This window comes from Halichoerus grypus, chromosome 13, assembly GCF_964656455.1.
Source record: "Halichoerus grypus chromosome 13, mHalGry1.hap1.1, whole genome shotgun sequence".
Classification (NCBI taxonomy): domain Eukaryota; kingdom Metazoa; phylum Chordata; class Mammalia; order Carnivora; family Phocidae; genus Halichoerus; species Halichoerus grypus.
This window is the reverse complement of record NC_135724.1, coordinates 85,266,399-85,284,173: the sequence shown is the minus strand read 5'-3', so window position 1 is coordinate 85,284,173 and position 17,775 is coordinate 85,266,399. Positions and strand designations below refer to the sequence as shown.

Genomic DNA, 17,775 nt, shown 5'->3' with positions numbered 1-17,775 from the left:
AATGCTACAAGGCAGGGGGTGGGGGGTGGGAGGGTCAGTTTAACAACACAACACCGGGCACCAGATTCCCCCACCACGTAGCCTTCTAGACGCCACTTAACACTCTTAAGATTTTGCTCATATCCCCTCACCCCACACCCACAGTGCCCTCGCCCTGTCCTGCCTTCCATCAGGAAAGCCCTCCCCCTCCTTTTCCTGTTTCCTTGTTGATCTCCCACCCATACAATTGGATAAAGATGAGGAGGGGTAGGGCGGACAAAGTACAGACATTGACAGTCGTGTCAATGTCACGGACTACGACATAGCTGTTAGAAAGGATATGCTCAAAGACTGGGAATGATGGGAAAAAATGCTGAAAAAAAGAAAACCTAAGTGATGGGGCAAACACGACCATCTCCACAGCAGCATCCTGATGCCACAAAATGTCATATGTATATGCTTCGTATGAATATTCCTTTTATTCGGCAGATCCGTGTCGAGTGCCACTGTGTGCCAGGCAGTGGGGATGCAGCGGGGTACGAGACCGCCCAGCCCTGCTCTCCTGGGGCTCTCAGGCGCGTGGGGAACTGACAAAAGTCGCTTGCCGCTGAAGAATACGCTCTCAGTAGGAAGTAGGAAGTGATACGCAGATGACAGAACAGACATCAGAGTCCCCAGCAGCAGAGAGCTTTCCTAGACATAATTGTGCTGCTTTTTATCCTCAGAAAATACTCCGTGCCGCCTCCCATTTCTGAAGGCACCACTGCCCCGGCTTTGTTGATGGCCCACAGCCTCCGGGAAGGCAGCGACGACCACTCCCCACCCCCCCCACCCCTGCCTGTTGGCACCATTCTGTGACCCTGGTCTCCTGTTCTCTTGTTTTGTGGTATTTTACACGCTCGTCTTATCTCTTAAATGTCAGGGACAATGTCTGATTCATGCCGCGCCTCCCACACCGCTTGGCACATAAGAAAGACTCAGAACGCACTCGCTGGGTTAAACAGAATTCTGTTCCCCTCCAGGGCTGGAATCTGGCCTCTCTCGTGGTGATAATAGTCGTATTATTTCTTACTTCCTCCCCCCCACTCAGTGCCTAGGATGGCAGCTTCGTCACTGCCAACTTACCGCCTCTCTGCTCCACCTCTACTCCCAAACCAGAGGCAGACCCCTCTTCTGGCTCCACAGACCTGTCTCTAGACCTCAGTTTCCCCTCCTGGGAAGTGGCACCATCCCTTCCGAGGCCAAGGTTGGGGCAAGGCAGACAAGCCCTGGCCCAGGTTGGGGGTGAGGAGTGTGTTCTTTGTCTCGGGAACACAAAGCCCCATTTGTGATCGCTGGGCACGCTTCTGGGCCGGGAGCCACGTAGGACAGGAGGCTGAGGTGGGAGGATTGGGCAGGATTTCCACAAACCCCTCCCGTGGGCTGGCTGCCGAGGAAGCAGTAAGTCCCCTCCTCCCACAGCCTGAAACAAGGTATCCGCCTGTCGGTCTGACCTGCTGCTTCCTCCTTCCTCAGGCCTACTCCCCAAGGTGCACCCCCCCACGCCCGCCTTGGAATGGAGAAGTAGGAAGGGGGAAACCACCCGAGCATGAGACTTGGGGGTGGGGAGAGTGGATATTTCCAGAGCTGTGGCCAAGGGCAAGGCCGGCTGAGAAGTTGTGTCCCGCTGTCACTCAGCAGCCCCACTCACCCTATCTCCCAGGATGTGGGGACAGACCCAGGTGGGGGTTTGGGACCTCTGCCTCAGCAGCATGACAGGGGAGCCCCAAGAGGACCTGAAAGCAACGCCCCATTTAAAACAGAAATGCTGAGGACTGGGGTGTGGACCCATAGCTTCAGCCTTCTGAAGACAGGTTGTTTGTGTAGGGACCTTCTCCTCTCCTCGAAGCCATGAGCAGTTCCAAGGCAGGGACAGGTTATCTCTAAAAACAAAACCAAGGCCCATCCATCACTTCTCAGCCTCGCGTCCTCGGAGGGTCACTTAACTCCCCTGGGCCTCAGTTCCCTCATCTGTTACTGGTCACAGGTCTCGCCCCTCCTTGGCCCTCTCCAGTCAGGACCTATCCCATCATCCTTGAATTCTGCACAGCAACCTACAGACCTTTGTTCTCTTTGTGAGGAGGGGGCCACATCCTCCTGCCTCAGGGCCTTTGCACGTGCTGTTCCCTCTACTTGGAATACTTTTCCTTTCTTCTTCTCATCCCTCCTCATCCTTCAGGTCGGGGTTCACATGTTACTGCCTCAAAGAGACTTCCCTCCCTGCAACTTGCACCCTAGACGTTTCCCCCTGGCTTCACCATCAGCCTGTGCGCCCCGTGAGGGCAGGTTCTGCCTTATCCACTGCTGTGTCCTCACACACTGCCTGGTACAGAGTAGGTGCTCAGTAAACATTTGCCCCCCAAAAACCGCCTCTAACAAAATAGAAATTCAAAAGGGAAGGATGCATACTAGCTTCAAGATGATGACATCCTCTGAGGAGGGAAGGAAGGGAATGAGCCTGAGGAGGGAAAGATCCAAGAAGGGCTCAACTGTACCTGGAGTAGTGTGGTTAAGAGGGTGGACTCCACACCCAGGTGGCCCAAGTTCAAATCCCACCTTAGACGTGACACGATGCGTGAAGGAAAAAGTGGCAAATCGGATCATCAAGATCGAAAACCTTGTTTTGCAAAAGACCATGTGATGAGAATGAAAAGATCAGCTACAGCCTGGGAAAAAATATGCAACAGAGGATTGTCTGGAACATCAAGACCCGTATCTAGAATATGTAAAGAAGTTCTCAAAACTCAACAGCTAAGAGCAATTCGTTAGAACATAGGCAGCAGATATGAACAGATATTTTGCTGAAGAGGATGTACAGATGGCAAAGAAGCACACGAAAAGATGTTCATCATCATCACAGCCACTAGAGAAATGCCAAGTAAACCCACAATGAGACATCACCGCACACCTATCAGAATGGCTAAATCAAAAATGGTGATGACCGGGGCACCTGGGTGGCTCAGTCGGTTAAGCGTCTGCCTTCGGCTCAGGTCATGATCCCAGGGTCCTGGGATCGAGTCCCACGTCGGGCTCTCTGCTCAGCGGGAAGCCTGCTTCTCCCTCTCCCACTCCCCCTGCTTGTGTTCCCTCTCCCGCTGTCTCTCTCTCTCAAATAAATAAATAAAATCTTAAAAAAAAAAAAAAATGGTGATGACCGTGAGGATGCAGAAAAGCTGGATCACTCTTACACTGTCAGTGGGAATTTAAAGTGGCACAGCCACTCTGGAAAAGACTCGAGCAGCTTCCTTAACAATTGTACTCATGGGCATCTATCCTGGAGGGATGAAAACTTACGCTTACACAAAAACCAGGACACAAATCTTCAGAGTAGTTATTCATGAGAGCCCCAAACTGCAAATAACCCAAATGTCCTTCTACCTGCATGCTTCACCGACCGTGGCACATCCATCTCATGGCATGCTACTCGGCGATCAAAAAGAATAAACACTGATGCGTGTAGCTAGCAGGATGGATCTCAAGAGAATTAAGCTGAGTGAAAAAGCCAGTCTCAAAGGTTACATACTGTGCAATTCCACTTATATAACATCCTTGAGGAAACAAAACCGTGCAGATGGAGAACAGATACATAATTGACAGGGGTTAGGGAGGCAGGAGGGAGGGAGATGGTCCTAGCAAAGGATAGCATGAAGGATCCCTGTGAGAAACGTTCTGTATGTAGCTTCATTGTAGCGGTCACAGGAGTCCACGTGTGATAACTTAAATACACATACACACACACACACACACACACACACACACACAGGAGCGCATGTAAAACCGTGAGATCTGAATTAGGTTGGTGGATTGTATCGAAGCCAGTTTCTTGGTTGGTGATATTGTACTGTAGTGTGCAAGATGGAACCACTGGGGGAAACGGGGTGGAGGGAATTGGGATCTCTCTGTGTTATTTCTTCAACAGCATGAGAATCTACAATGGTCTCTAAAAAAAAAAAAAAAAAATCTTCCAGGAGCTACACATCTATTAGAATGACTTTTAAAAAACCTACCAATACTTGGGGCGCCTGGGTGGCTCAGTTGGTTAAGCCACTGCCTTCGGCTCAGGTCATGGTCCTGGAGTCCCAGGATCAAGTCCCGCATCAGGCTCCCTGCTCAGCGGGGAGTCTGCTTCTCCCTCTCCCGCTCCCCCCTCTTGTGCTCTCTCACTCTCTCTCTCAAATAAATAAATAAAATCTTTAAAAAAAATAAAATAAAAACCTACCAATACCAACTGCTGGCAAGGATATGGAGTAATGGGGCGCCTGGGTGGCTCAGTCGTTAAGCGTCTGCCTTCTGCTCAGGTCATGGTCCCAGGGTCCTGGGATCGAGCCCCGAATCAGGCTCCCTGCTCTGCGGAAAGCCTGCTTCTCCGTGTCCCACTCCTCCTGCTTGTGTTCCCTCTCTTGCTGTGTCTCTCTCTGTCAAATAAACAAAATAAAATAAAAATCTTAAAAAAAAAAAAAAGGATACGGAGTAATGAGACCGCTCATGCATTGCTGGTGTGAGTATAAAAATGGTACAGCCACTTGGAAAAAGTTAGCAGTTTTTTATACAGTTAGACATAGACTTACCATATGACTCAGCAATCCTGCTCCTACGTATTTATACAGAGCAGAATGAAAGCTTATGTTCACACAAAAAACTGTACGTGAACACAGGCTATATTTGTAATTGCCCAGAACTAGAGATGACCCAGCTGGAGGCTGAATCAACAAACCATGATATATAATCAAATACTACTCAGCAATGAAAAAGAATGAAATATGGCTACACGTGTCGACATGAATGAATCTCTGATGAACATTTCTGGGTTATAGAATCCAGACTCAAGCGGCCACTAAGTATAGAATTCCATTTCCAATATTCTGGAAAAGGCACACCTATTGGGACAGAGAACAGGTCAGTGGTTGCCAGGGGCTGGGGTGGGGACAGGGTTGATTATGAAGGAGCATGGGGGCTTCTGGGGGTGATGGAAACATTCTGTATCTTGGCTGTGGTGGTGGTTACAGGACTTTACACATTTACCAAAACCCACAGAACCGTATGTGAGAAAAAAAATGAAGTTTACATTATGTGAATTATACCTCAATATTTTTAAAAGGCAAAAGATTTATACGATCTGAAGAGAAACCAGACTATATACCTCAATATTTTTAAATCAAGAAAAAATTAGCCGTGTATCTTATAACTCTTCACATCAATTTATGTAGAAGGATATATGTGCAATTTAATGTAACATGCTCAAAGAGAAAATATATATTATTTTAGCTCCTTTCTAAAAATACGCTCAAACAAAATGCTTAGGAGTTGTTTTTAGCAATGTAGGCATTATAAGTATAGGTTTTTTTTTTCTAATAGTGTTATTCTACAATAAGAAAATGCCTTTCTTTACACGAAAAAATTTTTTAAAACAGGAAACTAAAACGATAGAAAGCAAAGATGATGAGATGTTAGCATGTGTTATTTCTGGGTGGAGGACCCAGGGGTATTACTCTGGGCACTCTTCCCTAATACCATCCCCTGGAGTGCTGTTTTAAGAATTAAATTGATATTATATAGAGAGCGCTTAGCTCTCTGTGTCTGAGCAACAGTAATTGCCCAAAGTATGTCAGCTCCCCCCCTCCCCTATCCTCCAAATCTAGATCATGGGACCCTTCCAAGCTGTTCTCCACTCGGTGGTGCTGATCGCCCTAACCAGCCTGGGGGGTTCCATGAGACTTGGCCAGGGTAGCAAAGGGATTGACCCTCAAAGAGCTGCAACACAGTAGGCCCTCAGCACCTTGCCAGGGAGTGAATGACCCTGCAAACAGTGGGTGTCCAATAATTATTCTTTTGAACAGACAACTGAGTATACAGCCACGAGAGAGGCATCTCATCCCACCCAGCCAGGAAGAGTTTTGACCAGACACAGGGCACCAAAAGGGTAAATTTTTGGCTGAGGGACCCACCTCCTCCTTGTTGCACCCCAGTTTAGATTGGGAGTAAAAGCCGTCTCTGGAATCGGCAAAGCCTGCTCCCCTCCCAGCTACCCCCTTCTTCTCCCTCCCAGGATGGATGCCCCGGGCCTTAGGCAGGCAACGGAATGTTGTGTGGTTGGTTGCCCGGGCAACCAAGGCCTGCTAGGTGGCTGGCTGCCTTCTTCCAGTACAGAGCACGCTGCTACGCTGCCCTCCACTCGAAACCCCCAGGGCCTCCTGAGCTAGTGCAAGTCTCCGACACTGTGGAAAGAGAGCCCCGGGGCAACTGCAGGGAGAATGGCCGTGCCCTGGGAGGAATATTTCCGACTGGCCTTGCAAGAGAAAATGCCCGAGTGAGTGCTTCAGAATGGCGGGGAGGGGAGAGAGGGGGGCAGAAGCGGGTGGGACGACCCATGCCTTCCCCTTGCCTGTGGCGCCTGGCTTCCTTGGGCAGTTCCTGGCGGCGTATTGCTGTCCCCACTTCACAAAGGAGGAAACTGAGGCTCAGAGGAAAATGGTCTCTGGGCTAGTTAGGGCAGAGCTAGTTAGAGCAGAGCTGGGTTAACAGCCCAGGGCTCTCATCTGTTCCTGATCCCCACTCCTGGCTGACGTCCAGCTGAGATTTAATCGTTTGGACTGAGGGGGGAAGGAATTCTGTGAACTCTTGCTCCCCTCTCCCTGCGAACGCTGCATTTTCAAGGAGGAGTGGAGGAAGCTTGTCGGGTGCCTACTTTGTGTTCCGCAGTGACTGAGAGTCCCAAGCTCAGTGTCAGAGTCTGGACCAGTGCTGGGAATGCCCTGCTGAACAGAATGTTCAAGCAACCCTTCTGCTCTCTACACAGCCACCGTGTAGGGCTGTGTGCAATCCATCCCCCCTCAACACACACACCCCAGCAAGACTCCAGATCCCAGCCTCCTCCTGGAGCCCTCGCAGGGAGGTCTAGGGGAGGTCTAACAGCCTTCCGGCCACAGCTCGGCCACAGCAAGGAGCTGCTCTCCTCTGCTCCCCATTCAGCCTTCCACCAGCACCCTCCTTCCAGTTCACCTGGAGTTCACCTTTCTCTCCTTTCTCACCACCCCCACCCCCCATCACTGCATCAACTCTGCTCTTAAACTGCAGCGTGACCGCCCTCCTCACCTCTCCCCTACAACCACCTGACCAGACCCACATTGTCTCTGTGTTATCCCAGAACCCGGTTCTTCACCATCTCCTGCAGCTGCCCTGCCTTTCCTATGGTCCTCGCCCCCCCTGCCCACCCCCACAGGAGCCTCAAGAGCCTTCTACAATCCAAGGTTCTTCTCTTGGGGCCTTGGCATTCGCTGTTCCCTGCAGGTATCCACACGCTCACTCCCTCTTGCCCTTCGGGTCTCTGCCTAGATGACCCCAGGGTCTCCTCGGAGAGACTTTTTCACCTCCCCATTGAAAGATTTCCTTTTGCCTGCTTCATTTTTCATCTGAGCACCTACCATGTCCTAGCATTATTTATTATTTGTTAGCTTTATTTCCTGTGTCCCCCACCCCCAGCAGAACGCCGGCTTCTGGAAGGTGGGGATTTTTGTCTGCCGTGCTCACACCCCCCCCCCCAGTGCCTAGAAAGGTGCCTGGCACAGAGTAGTTGCTCAGTACAATTTGTTGAATGAATGAACAATTCAACAGCTAGTCTATGGCTAATGGGGGCATTTCAAGCGCTGGTGGGGAGTTTGGGGGCCCTGACTCTTGCCTCCTTCATCCCCACCTCCCCCTTGGAGCCCCCAGGAAGATCCCAGAGCAAAACGTGGACACCCTCCCGCCGGTGCTGCGTCTCCTGGAGAAGAGGCAGGAGCTGGTGGATGCGGACCGGCGCCTGCAGGCCCAGAGGGAGGTGAGCTTCCACTGTAGTCCCTGAGACTTTTGGCGATCCCGGGCAAAAAAAAAAAAAAAAGATGGTGAGCAGGGGTTGGGAAGTAATGGAGCTGACCTATTAGCTACAGGGTCTGAGACGGGTCATTTCACCACTCTGAGCTTTGGTTTCCTCATCAATGATCAAATGAGATCAGTTGGTGCAAATAAATGCGCACTGAGCACCTACTATGTGCACGACACTGCATTGGGATCTAGACATCTCACCATAGTCCCCCTCCATGGGGCTCACAGTCTAAAGAAGAAGACAGACAAGTGTCCAGGTGGAGACTGCTGTCAGGTGGGGAAGCACTGAGAAGGCTGTGGGAACCCCGAGGAAGCCCCTATCTCCACAAAGAGGTGGTCAAGGAGGGCTTCCTGAAGGAAGTCATGTCTGGGGATGGGGGAAGGGCAAGTCAGCTTATCCAGCAAAGGGGGTGGGGTGGGGTGAGGAGGGAGAAGAGGGCAGAGGGAACTGTGCGTACAAAGATTGGAAGGCAAGGACAAAACACAGGAGGACCAGTGTCTGGAAGACAGTGTTAAAGGAAGGGGGTGAGATGAGACCAGAAGGAAGGACAGGGACGGCGGCATGCAGGGGCTACAAGAGGGCACTGAGGCTTCATCACACATGGGAAGAGCCATGGGTGGATTTGAGCAGGGGTGCAGCGACAAGATCAGGGACAACTGATGACCGAAGTATGATCCCGAAGGTGCTGGATAACTTGAACCCCTAAACACACACAGACACCCACTCCTCACCTCTCCTCAGGCGTGCCAGACCATGATGGCAGCCCGGAAACAGCGCTGGGAACAGTTGGAACAGAAGGAGCGGGAGCTAAAGGGGTCTTTTGTGCGCTTTGACAAGTTCTTGCAGGTAGGTGCAGACGGCTGGGGGAGGGGAGGCGGGTCACTGGGTCACAAGGCCAGACTTGCATGTGAATTTTAAAGTGGGCTTTACTAATACAAGAGGGAGTAGTAGGAAATACGCCCGCACTGCCTGATGCATTTGAGTTTTTAAAAAAGCATGGGGGAGAAGCGAGGGACCAAAATCAGACACTGGCTGAATCTGCCCACGGGCCACCTGTTTGCTACGTCCCGCGCGGCGTGCCAGTGTTGGGGCGGGTGGAAGCGGGGAGCCCCGGCGGCTCCCAGGTCGTGAGGGCAGTCGCCTCCCTTCCACCCGCCTCCCCAGGACAGCGAGGCCCGGCGCGGCCGCGCGCTGCGGAGGGCGGCCGAAGAGCGGCTGCAGGCGAGCCGCCGGGAGGCCGAGGCGCTCCGGCTTCGGGCCCAGCGGGACGAGCTGCGGCGGGAGCGCGCGCGGCTGCAGCGCCGGCTGGAGCGCCTGGAGCCCTGCGCGCGCCTGCTGGGCCAAGTGCTGGAGCAGCTGCCCGAGGTGAGCGCCCTGCAGGAGGCCTGGGGGCTCAGGCGCCGCCGTGCAGCGTCGGGTAGCCTCTGGGACGGCTTCGGGTGTGCACTACTGGAGCGCTGACTGTATGCCAGCAATCACCACTTACTGAGCGCTGACTGTATGCCAGGGACAAGCTTTGTTCTTGAATTCTCCCCAACGCCCGGTGAAGGGAGTCCTGCTCTTGCCTACCCCATTTTATAAATGGGGAAACCGAGGCTCACAATGGTAACTTCCGAGGGGGGAGGAGGTGTATGCAGGCACTCAATACATACCAGCTGAACGGAACCATCACAGGGAGTGAGGCTGGGCTAGGCTTTCTGCCGGAGTGCGGAGGGGAGGGAGGAGCCCTCCGAGGAGGCGCCCGAGGGCCAGGTGGCGAGGGGACCCCATGTTGACCCCACCCCAGTTCCAGGACGTCCCCGAGCTGGTGGCGCGCTTCGACGGCCTAGCCGACATGCAGGCGGCGCTGCGGCTCGCGGAGCGCGCGCGGCGGGCGGAGCTGGAGGAGGCGCGCGCGCGGCTGCAGCGGCTGCGGGACGCCGGGCAGGACGAGCTGCTGGGGCAGGGCCGGCGGCGAGCGCAGCTGCTGGAGCGCCTGGAGGCTGCGAGGGAGCGCACGCTGCGCTGGGTACGGCCCGCCGGGCGGAGGTGGGCCCCCGGGCCCCCAGCCTCCCGTCGCCCTGAGAACAGAAGGGGCGATGCTTAGCCCAGAGGGGCAGCGGCGCTAACGGGCAGGTGCCAGCGTCGGAAAGCGCTTTAGGGCACCGGGGGCCAGTCCTAGCAGAACCTGACCCCCAGTTCCTCTCCCGGAGGCGCCCGTGCGCCCCTGACCGGAGGGAAGTGGGCGGGCCCCAGCCCTCCTCAGCAGGCTCCAAGCGTGATCTGGAAGGGGGCGCGGGGTTCTTCAGGAATCCAAGTGGATTCAGATCCAGAACACCGCGGCTGAGAAGACCCTTCTCCTGGGCCGCACCAGAATGGCGGCGCTCAACCTGTTCCAGCTAGTGCGCCAGCACAAGAGGCAGGCCCCTGCCCTGGCCGTCGAGGACACCGAAGGGCAGCTGCAGCAGGTGCGCTCCCTCGCCGTGCCCCCTCCAACCCCCAGAGCTTCAGGAAACCTCACCTACTCTGGGTTAAGCGTGACCCTGCGGGAGCCGAGCACATGATGCCAGCACCCCAGATCTGGGCTCGATGGCCATCTGGGAACCCTGCCTGGGAGGCCTGGGTTGGGTATTGGCTCTGAGCGGCATCTGCTCCGTGGCCACAAGGAAGCCGTGCTCTCCTCTCTGGGTCTCCGCGCCCTCACCTGTGCGCAGGGCCTGGGGTGTGTACACGGGACACCGCACGTTCACGACAAGAGTCTGTCCTTTGTCCCAGGGTCAAGCACAAACTGACAACATCGACAAGAAACCAGGTGGAGACCCACCTTTAATTAATCCCTGACCCTCTTGCTCCCTGCACGGACAGGCCTCAGCTTCCCTAGGGAGGGAGAGGGTGGGGCTGGGTCCTTGTCTTTCTTCCTGCACAAGCACATCACAAATGTCACTGTGGACCAAGTCAAGTCATTCAGGTTTGCAAGGTTGAGGAAGGGGTGACATGGTTTACAACGGAGGGAGGGGGTTTCTGACTTCGGACACCTCTGTTGCTTCTAATGGGGACCCAAAGCACGGTCCCCTTTAGTGGAAGAAACACAAAAAAAGGCACACTTGCCCCTGGCACTCCTGTCCTGCGCCCAACACCCTGGATCCCAACCAAACACTAAGAACTCGGACCCCGGGAGCCTACGTTTGTGCCACATGCCGAGTAGGACGGATTTGTGGACCCCACTGTTCTCCCAAGTGTGGCCCAGCACCTTGAACTACACAAGACAACTCCAGGAGGGACAGAGGCTCAGTATGATGGAGCGGGCAAAAGCCTGTCCCTTTTCACCCGACCCTGATCCTACCAAGGAGAAAGATTCAGTGTGGGGCGAGTGGGCCTTTAACCCCTGCAGTGCTCCCTGGGCCTGGGCCTCACACCCCCTGTAGGCAACAGCAGTGGGCCAGAACGCAAGAGTGCAAATGGGTTTCATGTCTGTTGTAGGATTTTTCCACTGCCCCTCCACTTATGACAAGGGGTAACTTAATTCTATTTTTGTTAGAAATATAGTTTCCCTCTCAAACGTTTATTTCATGACAAATGTGAAGGGAGAGCCCAAGGGTAAGTTGGCCTCAAGTTCTGGCTCTTGGCAGTGGACCTGTGGGCATTCAGTTCATATCAATAAATAAGTTAATTAAAAGGAAATATGGGAATATTAACCCATGGAGATGAGAGCAGGTCAAACACCAATGAATATGGTTGATCCAATTAAAAAAGGGGGGGAAATGAATTAATGGAAGTGAAAATACTCATTTAATTATAATGCAGGTGATACCAGCTAGGAAACTGAGGGTATCTGCTCACAGACCATTCGGGAGGCTTGGACTGAGGCCCGAAGGACCCAGAACAGTCTAGGGCAGGTTGGCTGGCCCCTGGGAACCACCATCATTGCTTTTAATAGGGGTGTTCACCCCCAACCCCTGCTCTGCAACATCCTGGGTTGTGGGGACGGCGGAACTGGACACTCAGGGGCTGGGACGTGACTGGCTGTGCTGGGGACCCACAGGTGAAGCTGTTCATCCTGGACCTCTCCGCCATGCTGGCCAATCTTCGTCAGGCCGAGCCCACACCTGCCACCCAGCCCTGACCCAGGTGAGCAGGGGGGCAGGGGGCCCCCCGGAAAGGAGGTGCATATGTCCTGCGGGGTGTGTGCTGAGTGGTCCTCACCTGAGAGATGGGAGGGCTGTGCCTCCTCAGGCTGCTGTGGGGAGTACAGGAGGGCATAGAGCGAGTACTAAATAAATGTGGGCCACGTGGGGGGGGGCACCAATCCCTCATCCACCACATGGCCTGGGACCAGGTCCTCCCTCTCAGGGCACTCATGGCATTAAACAAGCCGATGTGTGTCAGGGGTTTGGAATGAAGCCTGATGCAAATTCTGGTAAATTCGGTAAGTAAAGTAAAATAGGACCAACAAGAGGGCCACAGAGCAAGCACCCGCAAATGGGGCGCCTGCTCACAAGGCCTCCTCCATTGTGGAGTAGCCCAGGTGATCCGTGGCCTGAGAATCCAACTGCTGGAGGCTGCCCTTGACCTTCCCAGGACCCCAAACTGGGGCTGGGGAGGACACGGCTTGCAGGGCAGAGGCCAGGACCAGGTTCTCACCTCTGCGGGTGTGGTGGGGATGTGGTGGGGCCACGTGAACCCCTTCACTGCCAGAGGAGGAGCCACTGAGCCCTCTTCCCCACACCCCACTTCCCACCTCCCTCCCCAGCCCCCACTCTCTGGACTCAGTGGGCACACCAGCTGGGGCTTTAATACCTGGGTCCGCCCCTCCCGGCTCCTTGGGTAGACGGCGCTCCCCATCCACTCGAAGGGCTCAATAAAGGTTTATTACATTAAAAATACATCACTGGGCCTTAGGCACTGAGGGCTCGGCCCCGAGTGGCCACCAGCTCTGAACTCAGGAACCGCCCAGAACACATGGGAGCAGCAGCAGCTGAGTGGCCACCTCGGGTTTTGGCCGTCCCGACCTTGCCGGCAACCCCCCCGCGCGCCCCTGAAGACCCTGTGTGAAAGGCTCCACCTCGGGCAGAGGCGGCCGCTGCCCTGTGTGGCCAGGCGGCACCCCTCTTCTGCAGGGAGCTCCGCCAGCGGCCGGCACAGGGCCAGGCACGCAGTGGCACTCGGGGACATCTGCTGACGTCCACCCCTGCACCGCGTGAGGAGCCAGGGGGCTGGGTCACGTGCCTTACATCCTCTTCCTCATCTTGCCCTTCTTGGCGGGGGCGCCCCGGCCGAAGGCGCCCCGCTGCAGCTCCTGGGCTCGGCGCCGGTTGCGGGCGGAGAGCTGCTTCAGGCCCCCTCGCTGCAGGAAGCGCAACTTCTGCGCTCGGCGCCGTTGCTTCAGAATCTGCTGCTTGGTCTTGAGCTCTGAGCGCACGCGGCCCGCAGGGGCGCCTGGGGTGCAGGGCTGGGACGCACCTGCCAGGACAGGGGTTCAGGGAGCTCAGCCTTCCAGTCCACTCCTAGGGCCTCCTCTTCCCAGAAGCCTCCAGGCCGCCCCCACCCACCACCACCCCGCTCCCGTTCTGGGTTCACTGCTGTGGCCCCAGGGTCTGGCTCATCGTAGGTACTCAATAAAGCTTCTGTCGTCTGCTGTCGTGGTCAACAGCATGGACCCTCAAGCCCACACTGCCGGGGTTCAAATCCCAGCCAGGACCTCTCGGACTGAGCAAGGCACTTAACTTCTCTGCGCCTCCGTTCCCCACTCTGAATCAGAGATAACAGCTCCTACCTCACGGGTCCCAATGAGGAGGAGGTGAGGAGGTGTGTACCGTGCTCAGAACAAGAGCCAGCCCAGAGTAAGGGCCTCCTAAGGGCACTATCACGGTTACAGACCATCCGATGGAGACTTATTGAGCATGTGCCCTACGCCGGGCATGGGGACCCAGCACTGACTGGGAAAGACGCCAATCCCTGCCTCCACGGACTGCACGCCCTAGGCTGTTAGCTTAACTTCCTTGGGTAGGAGAGAGGTCAGAGAAGGCCAGAGAGGGGAAGGGATGTGCCCAAGGTCACACAGCAAAGTGGCGGCAACAGACGTCAGTGGCCCCAGCCCAGCCTGCTCTCCCAGATCTCTGGGAGGGCACTTACCCCTACCTCCCTGGCTCCCCACTAAGTCCTGGGTCCCCCCTCCTCTACCACGTTCCCTCTCCCTGCCTGGCTCCTCCCCTCCCGCAAGAGTGACCTTTTCAGAGCTCCCATACAGATGATCATTAAGGCAGCCCCAGTTGTCTCCACGGGGGCCAGGGCGCCTGACAGGGACCCATCACCTCCAAGGAGGACAAAGCACAGAGGGAGAACGGCTGCTCCTTCCTGGAGCCCACAGGCCATCCTCACCCCCTGGGGAGCTGAGCCGTGAGGGGTGCGAGGCCCAGGGGAGGCAGGGGCACGTCCACAGAGGCGCAGAGAGATGGAGACAGAGACAGAGACACCAAGAGGGAAAAGAAAGACACAGAGAGACTGGGGAGGAGAGAACAAAGACTGGGAGATGCATGTGTAGAGAGGGGAAGAGAAATGATGAGGGAGACAGATGAAGACAGAAAGGAGACAGAAAGGCCAAGACACGGGAAGAAAGGAGACAAAGAATGAAATGACGAGGGGGACAGATGGAAACAGAAAGTCTGAGAGATGGGAAGAAAAGGAGACAGAGACAGAATGAGGAGAAAGGCAGAGAGAGGAGCAGGGACAGGGATGCAGAATCAGGGAAAGAGAGGAATGGGGACCCAGAGAGAGAGCGAGAGAGCCTAGGGAGTGACAGAGAGGAAGCTTCCAAGAAAACCAGAGACAGAGACAGACAGAGAGGGAGAAACGGAAGCCAGAGAAGAGAGACGCTGAGGGGAGCGGACAGAGCCCGTTCAAATCCCACGGCAGCCTGGCACCGCTGAAGGGCTCAGCCCGACCAAAGAGAACCAAGTCCCTGGATGATCACTTGCCAAACTGGTTTGAGGACCATTACCTTGGCCTCTGCCCCGCTTCCCACCTCTTCGTTCTGGGCCTCGCTGGTGGGATGTTCCTTCATCTTCTGAGTCACGATCATCTATTTTCTGTTTCTGTTTCCACTTCTGGTAGCTGGGAAGCCGCGTTAAGGAGCGGATACAGGTACCACCTCTGGGGGTGAGGCATCAGAAGGTGCTCGGCGCGCCCCCACATCCAGAGGATGCAGGGACAGAGGCTGCTGGGCCCCTCCGGACCCCACGCCCGCCTCTAGGGGATACTCGGCCCCGCCCCTGGCCCCGCCCCTCCGGATACAGGTCCCGTTTGTAGGAGCTGCTGATGTAGCGGCCACTCTCGGTCTTGATCTTTTTCTTGTCCTCCTGTCCCGACTGTCCCACAAACCGCTTCTTCTTCCGGTCCCTGCGGGAGACGGAGTTGGGAGAGCTGATGTGGAAGGAGGTGGCCTGGGGCGCCTGTTTCCTCCCCACCACCTCAAGGGAAGCAGCCAGCCCATGTCTGGCATACAGCAAGTGCTCAATAAAGGCCCGTTCCCTGCCCGCCTCACCTCTTCCTGGCAGCCCAGGTCTCAAAAGGTGGTGTGGGGGTCATTGGGAATTGGGGGGCCTGGATCAGGGTTAGGGGCTCAATGGGGGTTCCCAATCCTACTCTGCCACCTCCTGGCTCTGTGACCCTGGGTTGAGTCACACCATTTCTCTGGAACCAGAGTCCAGATGGGAGAGATGGGTCATGAGCTCTGTCAAGAAAGACGAGCTAGCAGGAAGGACAGATGGATCAAGATCCCTGTTGTGTACAATCAAATCAAGGGGACAGGATGTGGTGGTGGGGTCACTGTCCTTGCTGTGTGTGATCGTGTGGGACAACACAGGAGGGCTCACAATCCATGCTGCACGCAATCAAATGGGGGTGCTGATATTTCCTGCTCTAGGGGAACAAACGGGAGTCAGGACAGACAGGAGCCACCTGTCTGCTGTGTGGGACCACAGGGCAGGCAGGGGTGCATGGGGGTGCATGGGGGTGCATGCTCACTCGCTCGCTCACTCACCACTTGAGCTGCTGCTGGCTCCTGGTCAGGTTCTGGGCTTCATCCCCCATCAGGTCTAGGACAGCACCAGCCACCTGCTGCTCGAATGCCCCCCCGTCCCCACCGATGCTCAGGCTGCAGACGAAGGGCGGGGACATGCCACAGGGTCAGTGGGGGGCCCATCAGGCCCCACCTGCCCCACCCCAGGACCAGCCGGCCACTCACCCCCTCTCACTGTCGAAGTCCTTGGGCCGGTAGGGGATGTAGAATTCCTGGTCCCGATGCCGGGCCTCCTCCCTCCGCCTCTTGGCTCCCCGGTCAGGTCCCGGCTGCAGCCGCTTCCGGCCCATGACCTCCGTGAAGACATCCTGGCAGACAGAGGCCCGGCGTCACACCCCCCAGGGAAGCCACTGGCCTCTCCACTTGCCAGTCCAGCTAGAGTTAAGGGCCAGCGGCTTCCGGGACTTTAGAAGTCTGGTGCTTCCACCCGCACCCTCTGTTTCCTCATCTGCACTGCAGGACTACCTCGGCCCCAGCAGAGCAGGCCGGGTGCAGGAGGAGGGGGCTAGGGGCCACCCGGGGCGAGACCCACTTGCCAGCCCCAGGCTGGGGCCTCAGGCTGTGTGACCAAGGCAAGGCCCTGCCCCTCTCTGGGCCTGGCCTTGCTCTATACAGTTTGGACTAGTCCAGGAGTTTTCACCTGTACTTTTTGGCTACTGAGCCCTCGGTGCAAATGAAATACGAGAGGAATATCCTGGTAGATGCGTGGGCTCAGGGCCCTGCCTGCCAGGCGAACTGGGTGCCCGTGTCCCCCAGCCTGCCTTCCGGCATGAAGGCCCCGTGTCTGAGGCTGCCTGTGTTATGGCCTCGCTGCTGGCAAGAGTCCCTGCTCGGCCCCTGTCCACCTGCCCCGGACCTCAGGCTGAGACTGTCATGGTGAGGAGGACAACGACTCAGCCGCCACCGGGGACCCTCCAGCGCCGCCCCAAATCTGCCCCGTGGGCCCCGGCCCTGTGCCGTAGTCACTTGGCCGCAGCGCCCTAGCCCACAAGGTTCTAGAAATGAGCTTCCCTGAAATTCGCTTGGCGGCAGAAGCCGAGCTGAGCTGACGTGAGGCTGCCTAGGTTGGGCCTGTCCCCTCGGTGTGGGGACCAGCACGGCACACCTTGTGGGGGGACCCCCTGATGCATCTGAGGGCGGTGACACCCCAGACTCAATGGGGTGTCATATCATGCACAGTGTGCCCACCCTAAAGATTCTGGATCCTGAAACACATCTGGCACTGGGCTTCTGGGCGAGGGACAGCGGAGCCGTACCATGAGCCCGACGGGAGATGGACACGGAGTCCCGGCATCCCCCCCCCAGTGACCACTCAAAGCCCTGAGGGTAGCCCCCCCCGCCCGGCTCTACCCCCAGGCCCAGCCTCTAGGGTGGCCAGAGCGGGGCCCGTACCTCCACACTCTCTCCCGCTGCCTCCTCCTCCTCAGGCTTCTCTTCCTGGGGTGCCGGGCAGCCTGGGGCGGGGCCAGCTGTGTCCTCCTGCCGCCCCTGCCGCCCCTGCCAGAAGCTGGCGATGGCCTTGCGGTCCTTTTGCCGCTTGGCGCGCATCACCTGGCTGCTCAGGTCCCGGCTGGAGGCGTTGATCTCAAAGATCGTCTGTGGAGGGAACACACGAGTCCTTCACCCACTGGCCTCCTCCTTCCCAGCGCTGCCCTCACCAGCCTGGTGGGCTCCCTATGGCATTCCTCCCCAAGTCCTTTCAACTCTATGAGGTGGGTACTCTGGTTACCTGCATTTCACCATTAGAAAGGAGGCCCAGAGAGGGCAAGCAGCCAACCGGAGGTCACACAGCTGAGACAAGCGAGAGCGGCATTTTGATCCTGGTTTACCTGGCTCTGAA

At 56.3% G+C, this 17,775-nt stretch overlaps 2 protein-coding genes across 3 annotated transcripts in view; one reads left to right on the top strand and one right to left on the bottom strand.

Moving 5' to 3' along the window:
- The window catches only part of DDX54 (DEAD-box helicase 54), a 424,174-nt gene that overhangs the window by 392,193 nt on the left and 14,206 nt on the right, over nucleotides 1–17,775 (bottom strand). The window contains exons 15-20 of one of the 2 annotated variants that reach the window (XR_013443502.1): nucleotides 17,328–17,531; nucleotides 16,101–16,243; nucleotides 15,897–16,010; nucleotides 15,149–15,253; nucleotides 14,856–14,968; nucleotides 12,753–13,318 (exon numbers count right to left, since the gene is read on the bottom strand). Coding sequence is in view for 1 of the 2 variants with exons in the window: in XM_036123696.2 (XP_035979589.1) it covers nucleotides 13,086–13,318; nucleotides 14,856–14,968; nucleotides 15,149–15,253; nucleotides 15,897–16,010; nucleotides 16,101–16,243; nucleotides 17,328–17,531 (912 nt within the window). In the remaining variant the exon portion in view is untranslated. Of the gene's footprint in view, nucleotides 1–12,707; nucleotides 13,319–14,855; nucleotides 14,969–15,148; nucleotides 15,254–15,896; nucleotides 16,011–16,100; nucleotides 16,244–17,327; nucleotides 17,532–17,775 lie in introns of those variants that run through there. The other variant, XM_036123696.2, reaches the window with a different exon arrangement.
- On the top strand, nucleotides 6,242–12,402 carry CFAP73 (cilia and flagella associated protein 73). The gene is made up of 7 exons (XM_036123714.2): nucleotides 6,242–6,325; nucleotides 7,729–7,834; nucleotides 8,621–8,725; nucleotides 9,044–9,244; nucleotides 9,666–9,887; nucleotides 10,168–10,326; nucleotides 11,901–12,402. Exons 1-7 carry the CDS (start codon nucleotides 6,270–6,272, stop codon nucleotides 11,979–11,981), a joined length of 930 nt encoding a protein of 309 aa, XP_035979607.1. The 5' UTR covers nucleotides 6,242–6,269; the 3' UTR covers nucleotides 11,982–12,402.